At 36.7% G+C, this 27,570-nt stretch overlaps 1 protein-coding gene across 3 annotated transcripts in view; it reads left to right on the forward strand.

Annotated features, from left to right (window-relative positions):
• The window catches only part of PDE3A (phosphodiesterase 3A), a 376,263-nt gene that overhangs the window by 289,999 nt on the left and 58,694 nt on the right, over positions 1–27,570 (forward strand). For all 3 annotated transcript variants that reach the window (XM_005911912.3, XM_070371160.1, XM_070371161.1), the window contains exons 3-5: positions 10,022–10,279; positions 14,668–14,822; positions 21,960–22,084. In XM_005911912.3, coding sequence (XP_005911974.3) covers positions 10,022–10,279; positions 14,668–14,822; positions 21,960–22,084 — 538 coding nt within the window. The remainder of the gene's footprint in view (positions 1–10,021; positions 10,280–14,667; positions 14,823–21,959; positions 22,085–27,570) is intronic.

A 27,570-nucleotide genomic window follows, 5' to 3' on the forward strand; every position in this document is an offset into this window, starting at 1 on the left:
CGGCAATCTTGATTCCAGCTTGTGCTTCATCCAGCCCAGCATTTCACATGACGTACTGTGCATACAAGTTAAATAAACAGTATATATACAGACTTGATATACTCCTTTCCCAATTTGGAACCAGTCTGTTGTTCCAGGTCTGATTCTAACTGTTGCTTCTTGACCTGCGTACAGATTTCTCAGGAGGCAGATAAGGTGGTCTGGTACTCCCATTTCCTGAAATTTTCCAGTCTGTTGTGATCCATACAGTCAAAAGTTTTGGCGTAGTCATTAAAGCAAAAGTACATGTTTTTCTGGAACTGTCTTGCTTTTTCAATGATCTAATAGATGTTGGCAATTTTATCTCTGGTTCCTCTGCCTTTTTTAAATCCAGCTTGAACATCTGTAAGTTCTTGGTTCACATACTGTTAAAGCCTGGCTTGAAGAATTTTGAGCATTACTTTGCTAGAGTGTGAGATGAGTGCAATTGTGAGGTGGTTTGAGCATTCTTTGGCATTGCCTTTCTTTGGAATTGGAGTGAAAATTGACCTTTTCCAGTTCTGTGGCCACTGCTGAGAGTTTTAAATTTGCTGGCATATTGAGTGCAGCAATTTCACAGAATCATCTTTTAGGAACTGAAATAGATCAGCTGGAATTCCATCACCTCCACTAGCTTTGTTCGTAGTGATGCTTCCTAAGACCCACTTGACTTCAAATTCCAGGATGTCTGGCTCTAGGTGAGTGATCATACCATCATGGTTATCTGGGTCATGAAGATCTTTTTTGTATAGTTCTTCTGTGTATTCTTGCCACCTCTTCTTAATGTCTTCTGCTTCTGTTAGGGCCCTACCATTTCTATCCTTTATTGTGCCCATGTTTGCATGAAATGTTCTCTTGGTGTCTCTAATTTTCTTGAAGAGATCTCTAGTCTTTCCCATTCAATTGTTTCCTTTATTTCCTTGTTTTGACCACTGAGGAAGGCTTTCTTATCTCTCCTTGCTGTTCTTTGGAACTCTGCATTCACATGGGTATATCTTTGCTTTTCTCCTTTGTCTTTAGCTTCTCTTCTTTTCTCAGCTATTTGTAAGGCCGCCTCCTCAGACAACCATTTTCCCTTTTTGCACTTCTTGGGGATGGTCTTGATCACTGCCTCCTGTACAATGTCATGAACCTCCGTCCATAGTTCTTCAGGCACTCTGTCTATCCGATCTAATACCTTGAATCTATTTGTCCCTCTACTGAGGTCTTTATGTACCTGATCACATTGAATCATCAATAATACTATACAGTGGATATTATTTTTACCCTATTTCTAGAAATGAGAATACAAGAGCTAAGGAGATGAGTGACTTGCCCCAAATCACACCAGATCTGAAATTTAAACACAAGCTATCTGATTCTGATTCTAGATCCTGTGTTCTTAAAGGCACCGTGTGTGTGTGTGTGTGTCTGTCTGTCTGTGTGTGTGTCTGCGCTCAGTCATGTCCAACTCTTTGCGACCCTACGGACTGACTGTAGCCCACTGGGCTACTCTGTCCATGGGATTTTCCAGGCAAGAATACTGAAGTGGGTTTCCATTTCCTCTCCACAAAGGCCCCATGTACTAACCAGATAAAATAAAAATTTGATATTGATAAATGAAGAAAACTTCCTTTAATATCCCACTGTTTTATCTTTGTTCCAACTTCTTATATATAACACCTTCTGAATTATATACATGATGAAAATATACATTTGTAACTTTTTGTATATAATGTGCTAATTCATAAACCAAACTTCACTGTCTTTCCCTTGTTCCAGGAATAGTGATGAATAACTTTGACCTGACCATTATATTGTGTCTCATTTCAAGCGAAAGAAGCTGTTGGGTTCGAAATAGTATAGCATCCTCTTAATTAGTAATTGGTCTGTTAATTTTAAAAGTTTTTAAAGCAGAGAATCATAAACATATTTTCTGTACCTCTAGTAATATATATTTAACTCTATTTGTGATGATGGGGATTTCACACATTTTTGATGAAAAGCCAAGAGAGTTTCTCTTTGTGTATGTTTTTACTATATTAATTAGAGTCCCAATTTATCTTACATGCAGCATACCCATATGACTACCAGGTTCATGTTTTTTATTTTTTGTTTTTTTTTAACAGTAGGATTGACTTAGGCATTTAGACACATTCTGAGTTGAGAATTTTTCAGGCACGTTATCATTTTCTTGTTGAATCTTTGCAGTTGTTTCACCCCTACTTAACAGAAATTGATGTCAGGGCTTTGTCTTTATGAATCTTTTATGCAGTCTTTAAAATTATTCAGTTTAATTTTTATAGAAACTATTCCATTATTTGTTCAAATATCACTGGTTTATAGATATTTTATTAGCATATAAGTTGCAGTGACAGTTACAACTGGTCTGAATAGATTTAGGACCAAAACAAAACTGACCCTTGGCAAAGTGCAACTCAACTATTGGGAGTGGAAGTCCCAGAGTATAGTCTATTCCCCATAATTTGTTCCTATTTAGTCAGTAAGTCTATCTGACACTTTTGCAACCCCATGGACTGTAGCCTACCAGGCTCCTCTGTTTGTGGGATTTCCCAAGCAACAATGGTGGAGGGAGTTGCCATTTCCTTCTCCAGGGGATATTCCCAACCCAGGGATCGAACCCGAGTCTCCTACATTGGCAGGTGAATTCTTCACCACTGAGCCATGTGGGAAGCCCATTCCCCATAAGTATTCACTGTACTTTAGACGTTTCACTATAAGAAGGAAACAGCATCAGTGACTCAATTATAAGTTAGAAGTAAAGCTTGAATAGGATTAGCAATCAGTGAAATAAATTTTCAAAGTCTACATAATACTTAAAAAAATTTATGTCTGTATAGCAGTCACTATCCTGTGATAAACCATCATGGAAAAAAATATGAAAAAGAATACACACACACACACACACACACACATATATATATATATCAGAATCACTTTGCTATACAGCAGAAATTAACACAATGTTATAAATCAACCATACTTCAATAAAATAAATTTTAAAAATAAAATAATTTAAAACCCTTAATGAGCCAAGAGATAGTTTGAAAATTATTTCCTCCTTTCTTCTCTGATATATGTATATATGTATGTTATATAAAGAAATGCTTTCAACTTATACAATTGGAGGGCTTCCCTGGTGGCTCAGACAGTAAAGAATCTGGGAGGGATCTTAGAAAGATCCAGGCTAGTTCTCTGATTTTTCAAGGGGAGACCCTGATTGCTCCAATGGATACAATATCTCATACAAGAAAAGCCATGGTTGATTTTGGAAACCATCACAAAACATAAAATATTGAATTAAAAAAAATGGTGTAATTTGAGGAATACAGCAACTTGACTTGGTTGTCTAGATAATTACCTCTATTGCTTTTACATTTGTAAGCTATCTTTGAGTTTCATGTAGAATTATGAAGAGTGGCTTTTGTGCTGCTTCCAGTTATTTTCCTCCAGTTAGAATAAATTAATGCCCAAAGCAAGTGACATATCAAATGATTCACTCAGTCAGAAGACTGGAGAATTACTACATCTTCTGCCTTTGAGCAGGGATGTATTTAGCCTATTGCATTGTTATCAATTTAAATTTGCTTCAAAATATATAGGGAGAAGAGCCATAGCTTGACTATACTGATGCCATCCCAAAAAATTTTGTCAAGAATTGGATGCATTGTCTTCATCCTCTATACCAGATAATCATGTTGAATCACTAATTGATGTTGACATCAATTTTCTCAAACCCTTTCTGATTTTACTGTTGGGCACCTTCACTTTCTTGAAGTGAAATAATGCTTGTTTACTTTGTTTTTATTTACCTTGTTCCTATAGTTATCTTTTAAGACTTCTGAATGATTTTTTTCCTTGAAGAATTCTCCATTTCTATGACTTTTCACAAATGCCTTTTATAATTTTGCTTTATTCTGTGTTTATTACTTAGTCATGGATAAGCATTTACTACCAGTTAAAATTAAACTAATTTTTGAATGATGTAATTATAATAAAATTTAACATTCTTTAACAAAAAGAAATTCTCCATTACTGAATAACATGTTGGTAGAAACCCAAACACAGGACCTCAGTAAATAATCTGTCATGTTAATTAAATATACATAATTTTGTTTTACATTCTGTTAGTCATTTGATCAAATAGATTTATTTGTCAAATTTTTTATAATTTGAAGCTTACAGTAGTTTAGACATTTAGATGTTCAACCTAGAGTATAAGTTTTTTCTGACCCCTACACATGTTCAAATCTTTGCCCTTTATCATACCAGTAGTGTAATTTCAAAGTTTTACCACAGAAGTAGTGACCATAAAAACAAATTTTCTATAATTGAATTGGTTGATACATGCCTAGCCTAGGAGTTACATTTAATGTTATTTCTAAGTGTATTTGTTGTTGTTTCCTTAACTTATCTCTAACTCCAGCTTTTCTGGGTCTTTGGTTTATGATGAGTAAAGTAACTTGGAAGCAAACTAGATTATTACCATAGCAACTAACATGGGGTAGACTTTCTGGAGATGGTGAAATAGACTGGATGGAGATGAAGGGGTGAAGGAAGATGTTGAAAGAACCGGGTGCTTTGAAAAGTGGTGGATTTACCAAAAGAACTGGTTATTTTTGGTTTGATTTATAAAACTGCACTTTACTCCACTGTTTATCAGACTGAAAATCCAGATTTTCTATTTAAAGGTGGCAATCCAAATTTGGTTGTCATTTAAATAGGACCCAGAAAATTATACTTGCATTTTCTTAAATGTTAAATATAAATGTTTCCATTATAAGGATAGCATGCAAAGTAAAATGTTTTTTTATTGCTTGGTCACTCCTTTTAAGAAAAGATTCGTTTGATCATGTGCACCATAAAAAGACTCAACTGTGGTTTTATGCTCAGTAGGGTTATTTATTGCACTCAAAGATGATTTCAGGCTGTTAGCTTAAGACTTTCATTTAAAGTAGCTTTAATATAAACTTAACCTTTAGTGTTTATTATCACTATCTAAGATTTCACCAGTTAAATGAAAATTTTACTGAGCATTATTTGGTATACTTAGAAATTGAATTATTTTGAAAATTGAATAGGTGTGGGAATAGCCTCTGTGTGAGTCACTGCGTGATGTTTCATATTTTGTATTTTTGTTTGAAAAAACACTACCAATCAGCCAAAGCCCCGCTCCCCTGAAATTTCTTTAAATTGACTCCCTGAATGTGTCTGGGTCTGTATAGTTTGCCTTCTGTTTATTGAAATAGCAGCCCATGTATCTTTTCTGTGTTTCAGCAATTCATGTGTGGTTAGTCTTGGCGAGTTTGTGACAAATGAATGTGATGGTTGGGTTTAGATTTCATGCCTCATTGAAGCCTCTTGTTATTTGAGCCAAAAACTGATAACTTCTTATGTGTGATAAACTTTTAACTGTTATATAATTTTAAAATCATAAAACTAAAAGAAAAGTCCTGAGTTTATAACAGTAGGGGGACTTTTTCAATAGTAAAAGTGTCTGGTTTCTTAGCCAATTTCCATTCTGGATAATTTGCTTTTTATTAGCCTGAATATTGCTTTTGTTTTCACTTGAAGACATTTGCTTTCACGAAAGCAACAGTATTATAGCACTGAATTACATAATGTACTTGTTTTCTAAATTCTTATGTAATACTGACATTCGCTTGTAAGGATGAGTTTTCAGTTCTGTTTTTATTTTAAAATTACTTTTCAATTTTTTAGGCATTTGGTTTTTTTCTGAGTATATATAAGAAATTCATCCATTACTTTTTAAAAAGTGTTTTAAAAAGACATAAAATTAGAGAATTATAAGATAGACTTGTTTTCTCACCAATAATTTATTTTAAAGTGTATTCATAATTTTCAGTGAATGTATTCTGATTTTTCTTCAGATTTGTAAGTTTTATGCATTGAGACCATTTTGAGGAAATGTGTTAAATTATTAGCCATTAGAATATAAACTGTTAATTTTATTGTCAAAACATCTTGAAATTTTATGTCCTGATTACAAAGTTTGATTTAAACTTTCAATTTTCTAACGTAACAGTACAGTGATTAAGTAGTAGATTAAGTTTATTAGAACAACATGGGAAGAAATGTATGTTACTGTTTAAGAAGATCATACCGGATGAGTTTCTCAGAATAATAATAAATAGAGATGTATTTGAGAATACATTTCTAAAAGGGAATGTTAAACTAATTCCGTAGCATTTCTCACAGACATTTTTGAAGTTAACCATGTAAGTAAATATGTGAAATAAACATAATCATATATCCTAAAACTATTAATGTTACACTAAAATTTTCATGTCAGTTCATGGAACATATTTAAACCTACAGAGAGAGAAAAACATGGCAAAATGATTAAATAATTACAGATATATTTAGTAACGTACAATGAAAACGTTCGGTATTTATTTCGTCCTGCTAGCTCAGCTCTGGGGCTGTGGAAATAGAGTATGTATTTGCAGCCTGACGTTTTCATGCTCCAGCTATCTGATGCAGAGTTATTTTTGACTCAGTTATTTGGCAAGTGATTTTTGACTAATAAAAATAAAAAAATAATAGTACTTACCTTGTAGACTTGTGCTGAATAAATATCAGCTGTCACCATTATTATCCACCAGTATTACTATTGCTACTCGTATTATTCTAGTATGAAAAGTCATAGTTTCTATATGATAGCTTTACAGAATAATTTATCCTTGCTATTGCTATAAGACTAGATACCTTCATGGATGCTGGGTATTTTCATAATTATCATATTTTTCTGATTACAAAGAAAATACATGTTCACTTTTTCTGTGACATACATTTTTCCCCACAGAACAATATTTTATAAATATTTTTCCAAATAAACATTTACAGATCTACCCAAATATTTTAAAACAAGTACATGATATTTTATATTTATATTGTAACATTTTTTAAAAATGTCTCTGTTGATATGCATTTATGGCCGCACTCTTTGATTGTTATCAGAACATTGCAGTGCCCTTTGTGGTCTTGTCTTTGTATTTTTGTGTAAATGTAGTTTTTCTTTGGATGTCTACATTGTCTTGCTAGATCATAGAATATGTACATTTAAACTATAAATTGATAGGTTCAGCAAAAACTTCTTGCCAAAAATATTGTATTGCTTTTACTTACTGCTCATTTCCTCAACCCATTACTGATACTTGGTGCTAGTAATCTTTTATTATTTTTTATTTAATAAGTAAACATTGCTTTTATTGCATTAATTTGTATCTTAAACATTCATGAGGCAAGTAGCTTTTTTTGTATTTGATGGTTAAATTATATTTGAATTGTATATTCATTCTCTTTCTCCCAGTTTATCATTTATTGATTTATATATATGTGTGTGTGTGTGTATATATATGTATATATGTAGTCCCATTGTACACCTTGTAGGATCTTAGTTCCCCTACCAGGGATTGAACCTAGGTCTTCAGCAGTGAAACCACAGGGAATTCTCTAATGACTTTTATTTTTTTAGAGGCCTTTTATTCACATATGTTTTATCTTCTCTGGGTAGCAGGTATTTTTTCATGGACTGTTTGTTTTTTACCTTTGCTTATAGCGTATTTTCTTATGAGAAGTTTTGTGTTTCATCAGATCTGTTAGGTGTTTTCTTGACAATTTATGCCATTTATATTACTTTTAGCAGTCTTCCTAATCCCCAAATTATAAAGTAGTCCCCCATATTTCCTTTTAATAATCTGATAATTTTATACATTTAAATTTTTCATATCTCTGGAGTTCATTTTTAAGTCTGTTGTCAGAATGATTAAAGTTTATTTTCTCCCAACTATGTAGCCTAACTTCTAATAACTTCTTGCTGAAAATCTCCAGAATTATCACTTCTATTATTTATATCATTATCACTATTGGACACTTATAACCAGCACAATTGTAAGTGCCTTGTATATAATCTACTTTTTAAGTCCTCTTTTAATTTAATTTTTTATTTCGGGCTGCATTGAGCATCAGTTGCAGCACCTGGAATCTTCATTGCACCAAGTAGAATCTTTCTTTGTAGTTCGCTGGCTTCTCTCTAGTTGTAACACTCAGTCTCAGAGATTGCGATACATAGGTTCAGTTGCTCAGTGGCATGTGGGATCCTAGTTACCCAACCAGGGATCAAACCCACATCCTCTGCATTAGAAGGCAGACTCTCAGGCACTGAACCACCAGGGAAGTCCCTGCTCTTTAATTCTTATTAAAATAACCTTCTGAGGCTGGTACTATACTATATCCATTTTACAGATGGAGAAGTCACACAGTACAGAGAGCTCACTAATGTGCCAGAGATCATGCGATAGAAAGTGGTAGGGTCAAGAGTCAGAATTTGGATCAAATAGCCTAGTTCCAAAACCTGCACATCCGTCACTGTTATTCAATTTAAAGTTATGTGGCTTCCTCGTGGGCTTCGCTGGTGGCCCAGCTGGTAAAGAATCTGCCCACAATGCAGGATGCCTGGGTTCAATCCCTGGGGTGGGAAGATCCCCTGGAGAATGGAGCAGTGACCCACGCCAGTATTCTTGCCTCCCTGTGCCTCATACTGCAGCACCATTCCAGTATTAACAGCCGTCTGCATACCATCCTTCAGCTTCGTCTACCTTATGAACCTTGACCCTGCCTGTGCTCTCCCTTGCTCCCACATCTTCCTGTCTACATTAGCCTGACCAGCAGGTTGTAAGAAATCCCTGTCCTCTGTGTTTTATGTTCTTCATTCCTTTAGCAAGTATAGAGTAATAACTCTGAATCTGAGAAGCAGTTTGGCAGAATATGACAGATGTGCCACAGAATTCCAGAACAGAAATTTCTATTATTCCTGACAACAAGAGGGACAGTTTGTGAATCTGAACAGCACAATGAGGTGCTTCTTATGTTTCTAATATTAATTGAATAATTACCACACACCAGGCTCAAATATCATATGAGAATATTACTAAAATTAAAATTTTATAGTATATTAATGTTACTTTTCAGAATGAAACTTTTTATGACTGAGTAGTATACCATTATATATATATATATATATATATATATAATGCACATAAGTATATTATACATAATATGTACATAAATATATATGTGTATGTGTGTGTGAGCTTTCCTGGTGGCTAGACAGTAAAGAATCTTCCTGCAATGTGGGAGACCAGGTTTCAACCTCTGGGTCATGGGGAAGATCCCCTGGAGAAGGGAATGGCTACCCACCCAGGTATGCTTGCCTAGAGAATTCCATGGACAGAGAAGCCTGGCATATATTTACATATGCACGTGTGTGTGTGTGTGTCTATATAAAATTCGTAAGATTATATGAAAAACCCAAACTGTTTGGCCAACCATATATATATTATATATATGTGGGTGTGTGTGTATGTGTATATATATGTCATATCACATTTTTTTCAATTCGTCTATTGATGGAGACTTAACTATATGAAGTAAGTGAACTTCCCTGGTGGCTCAGATGGTAAAGCGTCTGCCTACAATGTGGGATACCTGGGTTCAAACCCTGGGTTGGGAAGATCTTCTGGAGAAGGAAATGGCACCCCACTCCAGTATTCTTGCCTGGAAAATCCCATGGACGGAGGAGCCTGGTAGCTTACAGTCCATGGGGTCGCAAAGAGTCAGACATGACTGAGCAACTTCACTTTCTTTCACTACTATATGAAGTACATTAAAATGTTGAGATCTTCATAAAGAGTGATTGATATGAACATTTTTTTTGTTTCCTGAAGCTTTTTATTTAAAAAAATAATTTTTATCTTTTTGTTTCTTCAAAGTCTACAGGGTCTAGCAGTAAAAAATGTGCTATTAACACAAAAATAGCAAAAAGATATGGCAAATTTGGGCAAAATTTGAAACAGAAATGTGATTTGCATGTTACTTTACTATCACCCTTTGGTCCACTTTTTCTAAAAAGCCCAGTTTCCCTTCCTGTGCCTCCAGCCTCAAGCCTTTCTCACCCAACCTCCTGTGTTTGGTGTCTTAGTCTTCAGGAACCAGCATCACTGTGGATATTGCCGTGATGGGCGAAGCTCACGGCCTTATCACTGACCTCCTGGCAGACCCTTCTCTGCCCCCCAACGTGTGCACATCACTGAGGGCAGTGAGCAACCTCCTCAGCACGCAACTCACCATCCAGGCCATTCACAAGCCCAGGGTGAACCCCATCGTGTCCTTCAGTGAAAACTACACCTGCTCTGATTCTGAAGAAAGCTCTGAAAAAGACAAGCTGGCTATTCCCAAGGTAGGTATTAATGACATGCTCCTGAAAGGGTGAAACTGTTTCCCCTAGACCTTTTTCTTATCACTCCACACACACCCAGAGATTCATATCAGTGAGCCCCACCACGCCCCCAAGAAGTCTTACCTGATGGTAAAGAATCTGCCTGCAGTGTGGGAGACCTGGGTTCAATCCCTGGGTAGGAAGTTCCCCTGGAGACGGGAATGGCACCCCACTTCAGTATTCTTGCCTTGAAAACTTCGTGGACAAAGGAGCCTGGTGGGCTAAGTACATGGGGTCGCAAAGAGCTAGGCATAACTTAGCAACTAATGCTTTCACTTTCTTTCCCCTAAGAAGTGTTTGTCAATCATGGTGACCAAAGTAATAGAAAAGTAAACATAAAGACTTCCATCCTTATACCTGATAGCTTTCTGTAAACAAAAAATTTACCTTTTTACATTAACTTTTTTATTCATGTGTTCAGGGTTTTTCTTCTCTATATATCAGGCCTTAGTCTGTGGGATGAAAGTAATAGCAGTGGGAAATAAAAGCAGGCAAAACCCCCTGCTCCCACTTTTGTAGATTCTGTTAAAAATTCACTGCCTTCTAAAATGCGAGATTCCTTTCCTCTTTGATTTTTTAGTATGGTAGGCTTCACAGTACCCTCATGTCTTTCCCAAACCCAACAAATTTTTAACTTAGAAGAATTTATTTGATTTTCAGTTATTTATTTTATTTTATTTTTTAACTTTACATTATTGTATTGGTTTTTGCCATATATCAAAATGAATCTGCCACAGATATACATGTGTTCCCCATCCTGGACCCTCCTCCCTGCTCCCTCCCCCCTCCCCATACCATCCCTCTGGGTCGTCCCAGTGCACCAGCCCCAAGCATCCAGTATCGTGCATCGAACCTGGACTGGCAACTCATTTCATATATGATATTATACATGTTTCAATGCCATTCTCCCAAATAATCCCACCCTCTCCCTCTCCCACAGAGTCCAAAAGACTGTTCTATACATCAGTGTCTCTTTTGCTGTCTCGTATACAGGGTTATTGTTACCATCTTTCTAAATTCCATATATATGCGTTAGTATACTGTATTGGTGTTTTTCTTTGTGGCTTACTTCACTCTGTATAATACGCTCCAGTTTCATCCACCTCATTAGAACTGATTCAAATATATTCTTTTTAATGGTTGAGTAATACTCCATTGTTTATCTGTATCACGGCTTTCTTATCCATTCATCTGCTGATGGGCATCTAGGTTGCTTCCATGTCCTGGCTATTATAAACAGTGCTGCAATGAACATTGGGGTACACATGTCTCTTTCAATTCTGGTTTCCTCAGTGTGTATGCCCAGCAGCGGGATTGCTGTGTCATAAGGCAGTTCTATTTCCAGTTTTTTAAGGAATCTCCACACTGTTCTCCATAGTGGCTGTACTAGTTTGCATTCCCACCAACAGTGTAAGAGGGTTCCCTTTTCTCCACACCCTCTCCAGCATTTATTGCTTGTAGACTTTTGGATCACAACCATTCTGACTGGCGTGAAATGGTACTTCATAGTGGTTTTGATTTGCATTTCTCTGATAATGAGTGATGTTGAGCATCTTTTCATGTGTTTGTTAGCCATCTGTATGTCTTCTTTGGAGAAATGTCTATTTAGTTCTTTGGCCCATTTTTTGATTGGGTCATTTATTTTTCTGGAATTGAGCTGTAGGAGTTGCTTGTATATTTTTGAGATTAGCTGTTTGTCAGTTGCTTCATTTGCTATTATTTTCTCCCATTCTGAAGGCTGTCTTTTCACCTTGCTTATAGTTTCCTTTGTTGTGCAGAAGCTTTTAAGTTTAATTAGGTCCCATTTGTTAATTTTTGCTTTTATTTCCAATATTCTGGGAGGTGGGTCATAGAGGATCCTGCTGTGATGTATGTCAGAGAGTGTTTTGCCTATGTTCTCCTCTAGGAGTTTTGTAGTTTCTGGTCTTACATTTAGATCTTTAATCCATTTTGAGTTTATTTTTGTGTATGGTTTTAAAAAGTGTTCTAGTTTCATTCTTTTATAAGTGGTTGACCGGTTTTCCCAGTACCACTTGTTAAAGAGATTGTCTTTAATCCATTGTATATTCTTGCCTTCCTTTGTCAAAGATAAGGCATCCATAGGTGCATGGATTTATCTCTGGGCTTTCTATTTTGTTCCACTGATCTATATTTCTGTCTTTGTGCCAGTACCATACTGTCTTGATGACTGTGGCTTTGTAGTAGAGCCTGAAGTCAGGCAGGTTGATTCCTCCAGTTCCATTTTTCTTTCTCAAGATTGCTTTGGCTATTCGAGGTTTTTTGTATTTCCATACAAATTGTGAAATTATTTGTTCTAGCTCTGTGAAGAATACTGTTGGTAGCTTGATAGGGATTGCATTGAATCTATAAATTGCTTTAGGTAGTATACTCATTTTCACTATATTGATTCCTCCAATCCATGAACATGGTATATTTCTCTATCTATTGGTATCCTCTTTGATTTCTTTCACCAGTGTTTTATAGTTTTCTATATATTTTCGGTTATTTAAAGTAGAAGTTGGCCTTAGTGATTCATGTATTTTCTTCTTTTTACATATAAGATATGAGAATTTTACAAAAGTGAGCTGTAGGGAGTAGAGTTCTGCCTCCAGTTTAGACCTCAGTGTTAGTTGAAAACAAGTCATGTTAAAGATGAGAAAAAAAGGAAAAGAACCAGAATTTCAGTGGTCTCAGGTATATCCAACACAGTTCTTTATTTGGTAAATAAGCAGCTGTGCCCTGGAGCTGATGGTCAGTCAGTAACATCTGTGTTCTTGCCATTGTGGGTCTCTGGACTCAGGACTGTGTCCTTCAAGTAACTTTGTCAATTAGGTGTTTTTTAAGTTTCCTTTGAACATCTACTTCTCTGAGAAATATAGGGCTAACATGATATGAAAATAAATGGATGGCGAAAGAGAAACTGATTCCTTTGGGTCTCAAAATAGACACAGAGTCAGTGACAGATTTACAGACAAGAATCCTGATATTTACATTGCTTGACATTTTCTCTTCCTGTTGAATTCCCTCCTAGGGTATATATCTTTAAGAGATTTTGGAAACTATTTAATATCAGAGTTATTCTTGAATCCCAAGGTGCCATATACTTAATTCTCAAAGCTTTTACTGTCTTCAGGAAGAGCAGACTCTTTGTTAAACTCTGCTTGCACAATTGTTCTTCTAGGAGTCACCGGCCACAAATAAAATAATGAGCTCCTACCTCATCATTATTGCTGTAGTTGTATTAGATTACCTTCCCTTTCATTTTTAAGGTTAAGACTCTCTTTGGAGGGTCATTGTTCATCCTGGTGAACTCAGAATCATGCCTGAGTGCTGAGGGTGTCACAAATCCCACTTAGGCTATGGTAGGAGAAGAAATGACAAAGAGGGGAATCGCAGGTCAACTAGCAGAGTCTTCTGTTAAGAGGTGTTCATCACCACAGTGCACCAGACATGCAGGGGAGCCCCCAGTTCTGGGAACTCAGGTTCTTGGAGGACTTCTACCCTCCCTCCCAAAGACCTGGTTATGGACTAAACTTGAGTTGGTCAAAGAGGGGGCCTAGTCAGCAGACTACTTTGCCTTTGAGACCAGAGAAAAAGAGTGGAGGGCAGGCTGGGGGACTTGGGCACATTCTCCTCCCTGGGAGGGGCTGGGGTGAATGGTGGTTTGCATGGTGAACCATGCCCACTTCCTGTTTGCTCTCCTTCACTTTCTTGCTGCACCTTTCTCAGTCTCTTCACACCCACTCCTGGTCTGTCCCAGTCAGCTCTTCTGTTCAGGTTTAGTGGTTTGTAGAAATTATACTTTCCTTTCAAAAAAAAAAGATGTTCATCCTAATGACATTACCCAAATGCCTGTCTGTCTTAAGTCATATTAACCACAAGAGAGGTGGTACATCTTGTGAGTTACACTTTTACCTTTATAGGTCCCATCATTTCTAAATCAAGGATTAAATCAATTAAATCAATAAACACTTTGGTATAACAACAGTTGTCCTAGTTAATAGAAATGCAGCTCATAATAAGTTATATATTAATATTTATAGGTGTGTAAGCCCTGTTGGACAAATATGACAATAAAATTAGCCCAAAATGGCTCTCATTTCTCATAATCCATTTTTATATAATCATTGAAATGAAGGTCCCAAAATGTTATTTTTATAACATTAATTGATTTTGGCCAGAGTTCCTTATTGAATTTCTGAGTGCCCAAATTTTAGAGATATGATATTCAACCAATATAGTTTAATATATTCATTGCTAATTAAAAACTCATTTTCTTTCATTATATTACATAGAAGTTAGTGATAGGAAATATGCTTGGTAATAAAATCAATGTTCCTTCTTCCCAGCGCCTGAGGAGGAGTTTGCCCCCCGGTTTGCTGAGACGAGTTTCATCAACTTGGACCACCACCACTTCTGCCACAGGTCTGCCCACTTTGGAGCCTGCCCCTGTCCGGAGGGACCGTAGTGCCAGCATCAAGCTGCATGAAGCACCTTCATCCAGGTTAGGTGATGTTCCTGTTGGGTTCATGTTTCTAGGAGAAGTTCCTTATCAAAAATTAATTATAAATTACAGGGGATTACAAAACAGACATAGACTCCTAGAGTTAGAAAATGAGCTTATGGTTTCCAGGGGGGAGGGAAGGATGGAAGGAAGGGACAGTTAGGGAGTTTCAGATGGACAGGTACACACTGCTGTATTTAAGACGGATAACTCACAAGGTCCTACTACATGCACAGGAAACTCTGCTCAGTGTTGGGGCAGCCTGGATGGGAAGGGAGCATGGGGAAGAATGGATACTAGTATATGCATGGCTGAGTTCCTTTGCTGTGCACCTAAACTATCACAACATTGTTAACTGGCTATACCACAGTACAAAATGAAAAGTTAAAAAAATACATATATATAAAAGTAAAATATAGTAGCATCCAAAGTGATTGTTTACTTAATTATGAAAAATGATCATTAATAAAGATTTATAATATATGGCAAAAAAAAATTACAGGGGAAGGGAGGCCCAAAAGATTATAATTGATTTGAGGCCCACTTTGAAACTGAAAAAGGTATCTGGTTTAAATCCAGAGCAGTATAGGGATTGATATCAGATAATTATGCTTAAATGTTATTGTATGGCCTTAAGTATAAATGGGGACAGTGACTTGAAGTGATGTCTGCTACTGTAAATTTGGATGGGTAAAGTTGAACCCAGAATAAAGACAGACTAGATTTTACCTGGACTGAGATCTGTGTTGGATTTTTACATCAAATGTATCCAACCTAACATTTGCAAATGATTGTTAGATTTCCCCCAGTTCACCAGACCAGCTCTGCTGGCATTATTTGAAGGGCAGAAAATCAGATCAAAGGTAGTTCATTCTAAGAGCAACTAAATATGTTCAAACAGTTTTTAACTTAAACTTTATTTAGACAGTGAACAGATTGGTGATTGTCAGAGGCAGAGGTTCAGGGTAGCCAAAATGAGTGAAGGGGATCAAAACTTGCAGTTATAAAATAATTAAGTTGTGGGAATGTACAGCATGGTGACTATAGTTAATGATACTATATTGTATATTTGAAAGTTGCTAAGAGAATAGATGTTAAAAGTCCTCATCAGAAGAAAAAAAAATGTACAAAGATGTTTGTTGAGACTCATGGACTGTCCATGGCATTCTGCAAGCCAGAATACTTGAACAGGTAGCCATTCCCTTCTCCAGGGGATCTTCCCAACCCAGTACTCCTGCATTGCAGGTGGATTCTTTACCATCTAAGCCACCAGATGGATATTAACTAGACTTATTGGGCTTCCCAGATAGCTCAGCTGGTAAAGAATTTGCCTGCAATGCAGAGATCCCAGTTCAATTCCTGAGTTGGGAAGTTCCCCTGGAGAAGGGATAGGCTAACTCACTCCAGTATTCTTGGGCTTCCCTGGTGGCTCAGATGATGAAGAATCCAACTGCAATGCAGGAAACCTGGGTTTGATCCCTGGGTTGGGAAGATCCCTGGAGGAGGAAATGGCAAGCGACTCTAGCATTCTTGCCTGGAGAATCCCCATGAACAGAGGAGCCTGGTGAGCTACAGTCCATGGGGTCACAAACAGTCGATACAACTAAGCACACAGCACATTGTGGTGATCATTTCACAGTATATACAAATATCAAATCATCATGTTATGTGCCTAAAACAAATATAATGTTATATTTTGATTGTACATCAATAAAAATAAATAGAATACAATTTACTTAGAATATTAATTCTAATTTTACAAAGTGGTTAAAAAATCAGAATTACCAAAGCTAAAGAAAAGATAATACTAAGATCTAGAAAGAGTTTTGAAGAAAACATCATCATGAGAGAAATTCTTTCAGAGAAAGCTACTGCGTTTGTCCTTTTCTATTTGGCATAGAAATAACATACTTTATGTGAATAATAATTATGAGAACACTTACCATGTACGATTTCAGGTTTTTGAAACAATTACATCAGTTTTATTAATGATCTAATGACTGAAAAATTACCATATCTTTATTGAACTACATGATGACAATATTAGATGTGATTTTCTTTTGACCCTGGCTTTGAATATAAAGCCCCATTCTGAAATTGGCAAAGAAATGGAATTTTTAACGACTGCTAACTTTTCCTGCTTTCTTACTTAAAAACATAATTGGTTTCTTTCATGTTAAATATTATTGATGATCTAATAAACCTATAGAATCAGAAGCAAGCATGAATGATTCTTTCTTTCACATGAGTTCACATAATGTTTGTGAAACTTCAAAACATCACCATAGGAGGATGTTAATCTGTTTCATGAACATTTCCTGAAGTTCAAAATTATAGGTCACTAATAATATTTTCCCATGAAAATATTGACTGTTGACTTTTATAGCAGCAAATACTGATAAGTGGTAGGAAATTATAGTTATGTATTTGTTGCTTAAAAACATGAATTTTATGTTCTTGGTATACATCTTTAGAGAAGTTGTCTATTTTATCAGCACACCTTGCCAAGATTCCTGTCATAGTATAGTTAATGCTCCTTTATTTACTATCCATAGAATGATTCTACCAAAAATCCATTCAAGCTTTCTTAAATGTCTCCTTTCTTTCTGTTATTATTTGTTACTTCTCATCAAATTTCATTTCTCCTACTCCTCTCTTCTCTTAGTTAAATGAGATTAGAGGCTGAAACTGAAATCAACATGAGGAAGAGGCTTTCAAAAACTTTTATGAGCTTAACTCCTAAGGATTTTGTCATTCTGTTTTATGAAATAAATGCTCCTTATCAACTATTTTCAAAATAGAAAAGGAATGGCATACAATCCCACTCATTCCCTTTTTCCTAAAAGTGCTCATTGATGTCCTGCCTAGGTATGACTTTTCCCACTAACTTACTCTTCCTTAATTTCACTATCCTATTAAAAGTCCTGATATAACATCTGAGAGTGATACAACTTTTTTCACCATTATAAAAAATAATAAATTTAATAAATAATAATAATATATATTATTTTAAATATATTAAATAAATGAATAAAATAAATATAATAAAATATAATAACAAATAATATTTTAATAAAAATAATAATAAATTTAATAAAAAATAATAAAATTCATTCAAGAGAATTTAGTCCTTTAAGGGAAAACCGTATGTCAGTAAGTAGCAATGGTACCACCACTAAACACAGCTGGTTTGGGTTGACTCATCCTTGGCTGTAGGTGAAAATAGTGAAAAGATGGCCTCAGATATCTCCAGCCCTACTAATAAACCAAAGTTAAAACGTTCTTCAGTTAGACCTGTTGCTAAAACTGACTGATTTCAAAACTGACTTGAGTTTTAATCTTTGAAACTTCTTCCCTGTCAGTCCTTTTACTTCTTCCTTTCCATGTCTGTCTTTTTATTGAGGCTCTTTGAGGACTGCAGTGATCAAAAGAACAAGAGTAGGAAGTGAAAAGTAGAAACAGTTCTCAACTTATGTTCCTATAGGTACATAGCTGGATGAGTTACTCCTGGGTGGTTTTAAATCCAGCTGAGTCAAAAGACACTGGACTGAGAGTCAGACGGATCTTGACCCTACCACTCAGAGATGTGTAGCCAGAGCCTTGGTACCCACCAGAAGAAATTCTTCAGGAAAGGGGGAATGATGACACAAGTGGAGTAAAATTAAGTGGAAGGATACCAATAGGTTTTTTATTTAAAAAAAAAAAAAAGTAAGCTTGAGAGAAATTTTAAGTTTGAAATGAATCATACCCTAAGCCTTCCACATTGGCCATGGAAATGACAGCAGGCTGTAAACTCTGTAAAAAAAAACTGTTAGGACCTGGTAAGACTTTTAGGACATAGGATGAAGTTTTTATGAGTGATAAGGTGATAAAATCCACTTTTGTAGAGGAGGGTTGAGGTCTTCCACAGCAAACACACAGATAGTTTTTGCATGCTGTGTTAGTGTGGGAAGATCAAGTAGAGGTTCCCCTAAGCTATTTTTCTCACTGGAATTCAAATTATTATATATGAATAAGATCCTAATCACAAAGGCAAAGATCAATAGACAGCTGAAAACTCACACAAAGGAATGCATTTGAAAGTATCTGTAAATTATAAAGTGTGTATGTATGTGTATATATGGACATACATACACATGTACACACATATATATTGATTTGTCATTTTATTGACAATATCTCTTAAGGAATTAATATTTAGCATATTAAGAAAGGATGTATGGCTAGGATTTTATTTATCTTAAAGTTCATTAACTTCCCACACATTAAAGATGCGCCATTATTGCACTTTATGAAATTTCTCAAAGTGAGCCTATCTTAAATGTTTTTATTAAAGAAATATAAAATAGAAGTAGACAGTTTTGAGCTAGCTTTAATAATATAGAGGGCTTCCCTGGTGGCTCAGATGGTAAAGAATCTGCCTACAATGCAAGAGATCCGGGTTCAGTCCCTGGATCAGGAAGATCTCCTGGAAAAGGGAATGGCTACCCACTCCGGTATTCTTGCCTAGAGAATTCCATGGACAAAGGAGCCTGGCAGGCTATAATCTATGGGGTCACAGAGACTCAGACGCAACTGAGTGGCTAATGCACTTTTAATAATGTAACTCTTTAAAGTATTAAAAAATAAATTCAGTTAATATTAAGGTCTTTTTAAAAGCCTACATAGAAAAGTCACTATCTGTTTATTATACAGTATGCTGAGAAGACATGTAGGCCTCATAAACATTGCATACAGTGTCTTCACAGTAAGTCTCACACATCAATCAATCCAGCAAAAGTAGTTGACAGGGAATAGTGGTATCAGGAAATAGTTGATATAGTTATCTATCTCAGATTCAAAGTTTTCTTTGATATTATTGTTTCAAAATTCCAGACATTTGTGAGTTGCCTAGAATGAGATTTCCAAGAAGGATATGAAACAAATATTATCTTGTAGGCTATCCTTAATTGTATTTGATAATTGCTGGAACTCATTCCACTTTTCAAATGCTATTTAAAGTAAAGAGAAAAGATGAAATTTTAAAATATCTGGCTCAACAGTTGAAGAAAAATCTCTCTGAAAAGGATAAAGGAGATGAAATGAGGTAATTAGTAGCAGAATGTCACATAAGACTGAACACAGGTAACAGATCTTTCCCATCAGTAAATTTGCTAATAATCGAAGAACAGAGGCAGTAGCCAAGCAAATGCTCAGCATCTTCCTCTTTGAGAGGTCTCAAACTGGTAGTGCAGCATACCCTAAAAGTCCTGTTATTTCACCTTAGCACATGTTCTAGTTTGGACTTAATATGCAGAATTGTAAGCAATACACACATCATGATGCTTTCACAAAGAATGCCATTTTGGTTATAGCTCAGTTCAGTAGCTTAGTTGTGTCCGACTCTTTGTGACCCCAGGGACTGCAACACACCAGGCTTCCCTGTCCATGAGCATGCTCAAACTCATGTCCATTGAGTCGGTGATGCCATCCAACCATCTCATACTCTGTCATCCCCTTCTCCTTCTGCCCTCAATCTTTCCCAGCATCAGGGTCTTTTCCAGTGAGTCAGTTCTTTGCATCAGGTGGCCAAAGTATTGGAGCTTCAGCTTCAGCATCAGTCCTTCCAACTAATATTCAGGACTGATTTCCTTTAGGATGGACTGGTAGGGTCTCCTTGCAGTCCAAGGGACTCTAAAGCGTCTTCTCCAGCACCACAGTTCAAAAGCATCAATTCTTTGGTGCTCAGCTTTCTTTATGGTCCAACTCTCACATCCATACATGACTACTGGAAAAACCATAACTTTATTTTGACTATTTTGATCATAGAACACCTCCAAATTATACCTCATTAACTATATAACTTATATGACAATCTCTACTCATTAATGACCCCATAATTCCATCCATTTCAGCTTTATTTACAATAAGCCACTCAAAGAGACCAGGTACATCCTGCTTACACTGCCAGTCTAAGATTGGCCAAGGATCAGATTGTCCAGTTACTATCACGCAAGTTATAGATTTTATGCATTACCAAATTTACTAATGCTCAAAAACACACCGATGTTAGCAAAATACAAACCAAAACATAAAGCAGACACTTTTACTCCCATCCAAGTACTAACCAGGCCCTACCCTGCTTAGCTTCTGAGATCAGACAAGATCCGACATGTTCAGGGTGGTATGGCTGTAGACTACGCATTTTTCCTTTGGAGCAAACCAAGACAGTCTATATGGCTTCCCGAAATATTTTTTTCTCTGAAATTACAATAGATTCTGTTTCAGATTCAGAATGTAAGGTTTTGAGCAGTGCCTACAGATAAATTTTGGTCTGAAACAGCTCTAAAATGTATATCCATTAGTTACATGGATTTTTTGTAGTGTTCTTCATCCCAACCTTCCAGTTTGATTTATGATTTATTTAAATTGATTACAGGTTTATTTACAATAATACCTAGACAGAGCAAGGATATCCTGCTAAAAACATTCCCTCGAGTGAAGACTCACTGCCATTACCTTTCTCCTAGGAAATAGCATCAGTGCTACCTTTAGTAGCAGGCCCATTAGTATCTACAAGGGAATTTGTCTCATCATTCCATTCTTTACAGGGTATCACCAGAAAAAGAAATGGTTGGTTAAAGACCTGTCATTAACCTTTTCCTTCAAGATACTGCAAGAATATTGTCTTTGAATGATAAGTACTTGCATTTCTTAATTTAGTTACACCAAGAATAATAAATTAAAAAGAGTATATAAGAAAGCATCATGTCATTCATACCTAATGTAAGTTCACCTGCATCTTAAAGTTAGTTTGCCATGTTTTTAGAAAATCTTTGAGGAACATGATTATGGAAATAGAATGAGAAGGTGTTGGATACCGAGTAATTGAATGAACAGTAAAGCTCTCTTTTTGTCTTGGTTAACCCAGTATCCTTGAAGAGTGTGTCCTGTGACCCTGTTGCACAGACTGAATTCAGATAACCTAGTTTGTCGCTAGGTTAGTGACTAGGTTTGGAAGTCAAGTGGTTCTGTCACTGAACCTGGACCATGACTCAGATTGAAACTATTATGAAAACGGTGGTTGGGTTCTGGTAAGGTCTGCCCCAGTAATCAAAGGATAGTTTCTTCATTTTTCTTTATACCTTGTCTTTACAGTGCTATTAATCCAGATTCTTGGAAAAACCCAGTGATGATGACTCTCACCAAAAGCAGATCCTTCACTTCATCCTACGCTGTTTCTGCCTCTAACCATGTAAAGGCTAAAAAGCAAAATCGACCAGGTAAAGAACTTACTGAGGAGAGAGCTAACACTCACTCACTGAGTGTGCCATCATGGAATGAACTAAGCTTTAAGTGTTGCAACACTCAGATGTGTTTGGTTTGACTCTTCTAAAAACAAAAAAGCCTCATTAACCAATTAGTTACTGAAATTTCCAGTTTATAGGATGATGCAGATTCTTTTAAGATAGCTGCACCAAATATCCCATCTTGAATTTACTGGATGAATATTAAATCAGTGTAACTATGAGTAGGCAAGCTTTATCTTATTAATATAAAAGATAATGAAGTACTTATGAAATTTCAATTTTATTTTTAGTTTGTTAAAAAATATTTTCCAGAAGTATGATATTTATAAGTTCTAGGAAATGCTTCATTTACTATACATACTATAATTTTTCAAAGACATTCTTGCTCCATGTCACTTACCTGCACACACCCCCAATATAAAAATACAAAAGGAAGAGGTATGTAAATTCAGAGAAAATACAATCCAAGACCTTTGACAGCCCTTTGAAAAACCTCAAAAATCAGCAACCAAAAAACCCAGGAGTAACATGGGTGGTAGGTTTTCCTTCTCTTTTAAACCAGGTACAGAACGAAACTTAATGTGATTTCTCCTGTCTAGGATCTGCATGGGGCTTTTCAGGTTGGTGTCAATGTACCCTCTGTGCTTCGAAGTATCAGTTTTTTCTTTCCCTCAAGCGTCACTTAATAAATATGTATGGAGTGTTCACTATCCAGAGATACTATCTGACACTGAAATAGTTTGAAGAATGCGGCAGTGATGAAACCAGACCCTATTTCTCCTTTCACAGAATTCTCACTTACATTCAAGTGGAGCGTATAAACAGATATAGAGTATAAGCTATTAGTGTATATATATATATATATATATATATATAGTGTTCTAAAGGCTATGATAAGAAAGTGAGGGAAAACTTTCAAAGAATTAAAGAGATATAAAACCCAATGTGTGGATGGAAAGCTTCAACAATTTAAGATTCTAAATGATGACTGGCAAAGCTAACAAGCAGAAAGGGAGAGCAGTGAATGCAGAGAGGGAGATAAAAGCAGGTCTGTGGACAGAGGCCAGATGGAAGCCAGGAGCTTTGGCAAGGAGTTTAGGTATCAATGAAGTTTCAGGTAGGAATGTATCTGTAGAATAATTCGGGGAAGATGACCTTATTTAATCAGAATCTGTGATAATTCAAAACTGAAATAGTTTGTCAGATTCTGTCTCCAAATTGGCCTCATCCTTAAATCCCAATTGAGAGTCTGGGGTATTTCCTCTGACCTTTCCTTCCTGGAGGGTTCCTTGTTGGTTCAGTGGTAGAGAATATGCCTGCCAATGCAGGAGACACAGGTTCTATCCCTGGGTTGGGAAGATCCTCTGGAGAAGGAAGTGGCATCCCACTCCAGTATTCTTCCTTGAGAAATCCCATGGGTAAAGGAGCCTAGTGGGCTATAGTCCATGGGGTCGCAGAAGAGTCAGACATGACTTAGTGACTAAACAATAGCAATTCCTTCTTGGAATGTTCTCATTCCAAGTTTTCATCTCTCAGCATTGTAGAAAGCCTTGCTGAGATTTTTCAGTAGCTCCCTGCTTAGCTTCTTAATCTCCTGCCTTTATCGCAGCTCAGGAATTCACCAAATAGCTCAAGGGGAAAGCTGCCCTCTTCCCACTGGGCTGTTAGACATTCAAGTCCTGGCTGCCATGGCAGCCCCAAACTCCAGTATTTGTGTCATCAGCCTTATGACGTTACTAAAAGCTCTGTTGGCTTGCCTTCCTAATAGCTGCATCCATCTGCCTGGATTCTTAGCCTTTTGTTCCATGCCAGTGGTCAATAAATAATGCTCTGGATGGAAGAACATTTTGCAGGATTTTGGCTCACCCTTCTGAGGGTCTCTTCTATTTGGAAACCTATCTCTCCAAGTTGGTTGCCTTGCTATGATAGCTTTTTTATTTTAACTCAGCTTTTCTATTCGTTCTCAAAGAACAAATAGATGGATTTACTGCAAATTATTGCATTATAGCCAGAAGCAGAAGTCCTGAAATGGTAGTGTTTCTATGAGGGTTAGAGAACCAGTACTCACATTCCACTAATATTTCAAGAGGCTACCTTGGAATATAAGCTTAATTTTAAACAGCACAACTTAAGGAAGGACTTCTGTTGTTTCTTCCATCTAGAAGAGAAAATTTAGTACTTTCTTTCCCCTTTGATCACCTAGTTTATACTGGTAACTGTTGAAACTATTCTTCCTGGGTAGCTCAGCTGTGAAACAATCTGCCTGCAATGCAGGAAACCTGGGTTCAATCCCTGGGTTGGGAAGATCCCCTGGAGAAAGGCATGGCAACCCACTCCAGTATTCTTGCCTGGAGGATTCCATAGACAGGGGAGCCTGGAAGGCTACAGTCCATGGATTGCTAAGTGTTGGACATGACTGAGTGACAAAAACTTTGGCTTAAATCTCTACTGGTGAGCATATGAAGACACTTCCTCCAGAAAATACCATTTTAGTGGCATGAAATTACTGAAAGAAATCCCTAAAGGCAATCTGGTTTTCCAGAAATTAATCTGGTCCTCTCTGCTCTTTAGAAAAATTTATTATTCTTTTGAATCTTACAAGTCATTCATGACCTGAGGATTAGAATTTATTGTTCATGAGGGTCAGAAACAGGTCTGTGTGGGAAAATATTTAAATAGAGATTGCACTGAGGGCAAATTCAGATGAGCTCAGAAATGCAGAGGCTCATTTGGGACCCCAGCAAGGTGGAAGAACTGAATCTGAGCGTTCCATATTAAACCTGAGACTTTTAAAGGGGCACTTAAGTGTATTATAAAGCAGACATTACTTTGCTGACAAAGGTTCATATAGTCAAAGCTATGGTTTTTCCAGTAGTCGTGTATGAATGTGAAAGTTGGACCATAAAGAAGGTTGAGCACAGAAGAATTCTTGCTTTCAATCTGCAGTATTGGATAAGACTGTTGAGAGTCCCTTGGACATCAAGGAGATCAATCCAGTCAGTCCTAAAGGAAATAAACCCTGAATGTTCATTGGAAGGACTGATGTTGAAGCTGAAACTCCAATACTTTGGCCACCTGATACAAAGAGCTGATTCATTGGAAAAGACCCTGATGATACAAAAAATTGATGGCAGGAGGCTAAGGGGACGACAGAGGATGAGATGGTTGGATGGCATCACTGACTCAGTGAACATGAGTTTGAGCAAGGAAAGCCTGGCATGCTGCAGTCTATGGGGTCACAAAGAGTCAGACAGGATTGAGTGAGTGAACAAGTGACCCTAGTTCAGAGGATGCCTTCAGTTCAGTCACTCAGTCATGTCTGACTCTGCAATCCCATGGACTGTAGCACGCCAGGCCTCCCTGTTCATCTCCAACTTCCAGAGTTTACTCAAACTCGTGTCCATTGAGTTGGTGATGCCATCCAGCCATCTCATCCTCTGTCATCCTCTCCACCTCCCATCTTCAATCTTTCCCAGCATCAGGGTCTTTTCAAATGAGTCATTTCTTCACATCAGGTGGCCAAAGTATTGGAGTTTCAGCTTCAGCATCAGTCCTTCCAATGAATATTCAGAACTGGTTTCCTTTAGGATGGACTGGTCTCCATGTGGTCCAGGGGACTCTCAAGAGTCTTCTCCAACACCACAGTTCAAAAGCATCAATTCTTCAGCACTCACTTTTCTTTATAGTCCAGCTCTCACATCCATATATGACTACTGGAAAAACCATAGCCTTGACTAGATGGACCTTTGTTGGCAAAGTAATGTCTCTGCTTTTTAATATGCAGTCTAGGTTGGTCATAACTTTTCTTCCAAGGAGCAAGAGTCTTTTAATTTCATGGCTGCAGTCACCATCTGCAGTGATTTTGGAGTCCAAGAAAATAAAGTCTGTCACTATTTCTACTGTTTCCCCATATTTGCAATGAAGTGATGGGACCAGATGCCATGATCTTCGTTTTCTGAATGTTGAGTTTTAAGCCAACTTTTTCACTCTCCTCTTTCACTTTCATCAAGAGGCTCTTTAGTTCTTCGCTTTCTGCCGTAGGGGTGGTGTCATCTGCATATCTGAGGTTATTGATATTTCTCCTGGCAATCTTGATTCCAGCTTGTGCTTCATCCATCCCAGTATTTCTCATGATGTACTCTGCATAAGTTAAATAAGCAGGGTGAAATGTACAGCCTTGACATACTCCTTTTCCTATTTGGAACCAGTCTGTTGTCCCACGTCCAGTTCTAACTGTTGCTTCCTGACCTGCATATAGATTTCTTAAGAGGCAGGTCAGGAAGGACCCCTTGGCTCCCTACAAAATATGTTTAGGTAATTTTTGGAGGAAAGCATCACCAGTTAACAGCCATGCAGCTTCAACATATAAAATTCAAACCAGCTTGAACTTACAAACCAGATCATTGTAAACATGCAAGGAAATAACACAGGTTAGAAAAACCAGGAAAACAACTGTACAGATCTCTAAAGGTGTTGAGTGGGATGTACCTAGTGGTCCAGTGGCTAAGATTCCATGCTCCCAATGCAGGGGGGCCAAGTTTGGTCCCTGGTCAGGGAACCAGATCCCACATGCTGCAACTGAGACTGTGCAGCCAAATAATTTAAAATACATATTAAGTTATTTAAATGACAAAAAAAAAATACTCAGTTGTTTGAAGAAAAACATGAGGGCATAAAAGATAGAAATGAGAGAAGACATAATTGCAGGGCAGCTAAGTGACTTTTGGAAATATAATCAGGGAAATATGACAAGTTAAATGTCATAAAAGACTACTAAAATTTTGGAGAATTAGTAAACTGAAAGGCAGAGAATGTGAAGAAAGTATACGGAATGAAGCTCAGATGAGAAGTTGGAAAATGTAATAGATTCTGAGAGCCTTAGGAGGAGTCATCAGGAAGTCTAATATACATAATCATAGTTTTAGTAGAGGATAGGAAACAAACTATTTGAGGAGGAAAGGACAAAGAACAAACAATTTAAACATAGACACAGAATAGTGAAATCACAGAATGCCAGAGATGAAAAAAATCTTGAAGTTAGCCAGAGATATGTCCCTTCAGTCAGTCTGAGAGCAAAATTGTTGTAAATAAATGGAGTCAGAAGACAGAAAAATGTTTTCTTCAAAGTTTTGAGAGAATATGATAGTCAACCTAAAATTGTACACCAGGCAAATCTGTTTCGAAAGAGTAGAAATAAATTAAAGACATATTCAGGCAAGTCACAACTTTACCACCTACCAGATCTTAACTAAAGAAGTTTATATTTTAGAAAGAAAAGGAGCAGAGGAAAATTTGTAAGGTATAATAGAAATGATGAACAGATAAATTAGAAAACCATGATTACATTCAAACAAACATGATATGCATAAATAATAGTATTGAGTTGGCCAAAATGTTCATTTGGGTTTTTCCATAAGATGTTACAGAAACACCCAAACTTTTTGGCCAACCCAATATTT

Source organism: Bos mutus, chromosome 5 (assembly GCF_027580195.1).
Source record: "Bos mutus isolate GX-2022 chromosome 5, NWIPB_WYAK_1.1, whole genome shotgun sequence".
Classification (NCBI taxonomy): Eukaryota; Metazoa; Chordata; class Mammalia; order Artiodactyla; family Bovidae; genus Bos; species Bos mutus.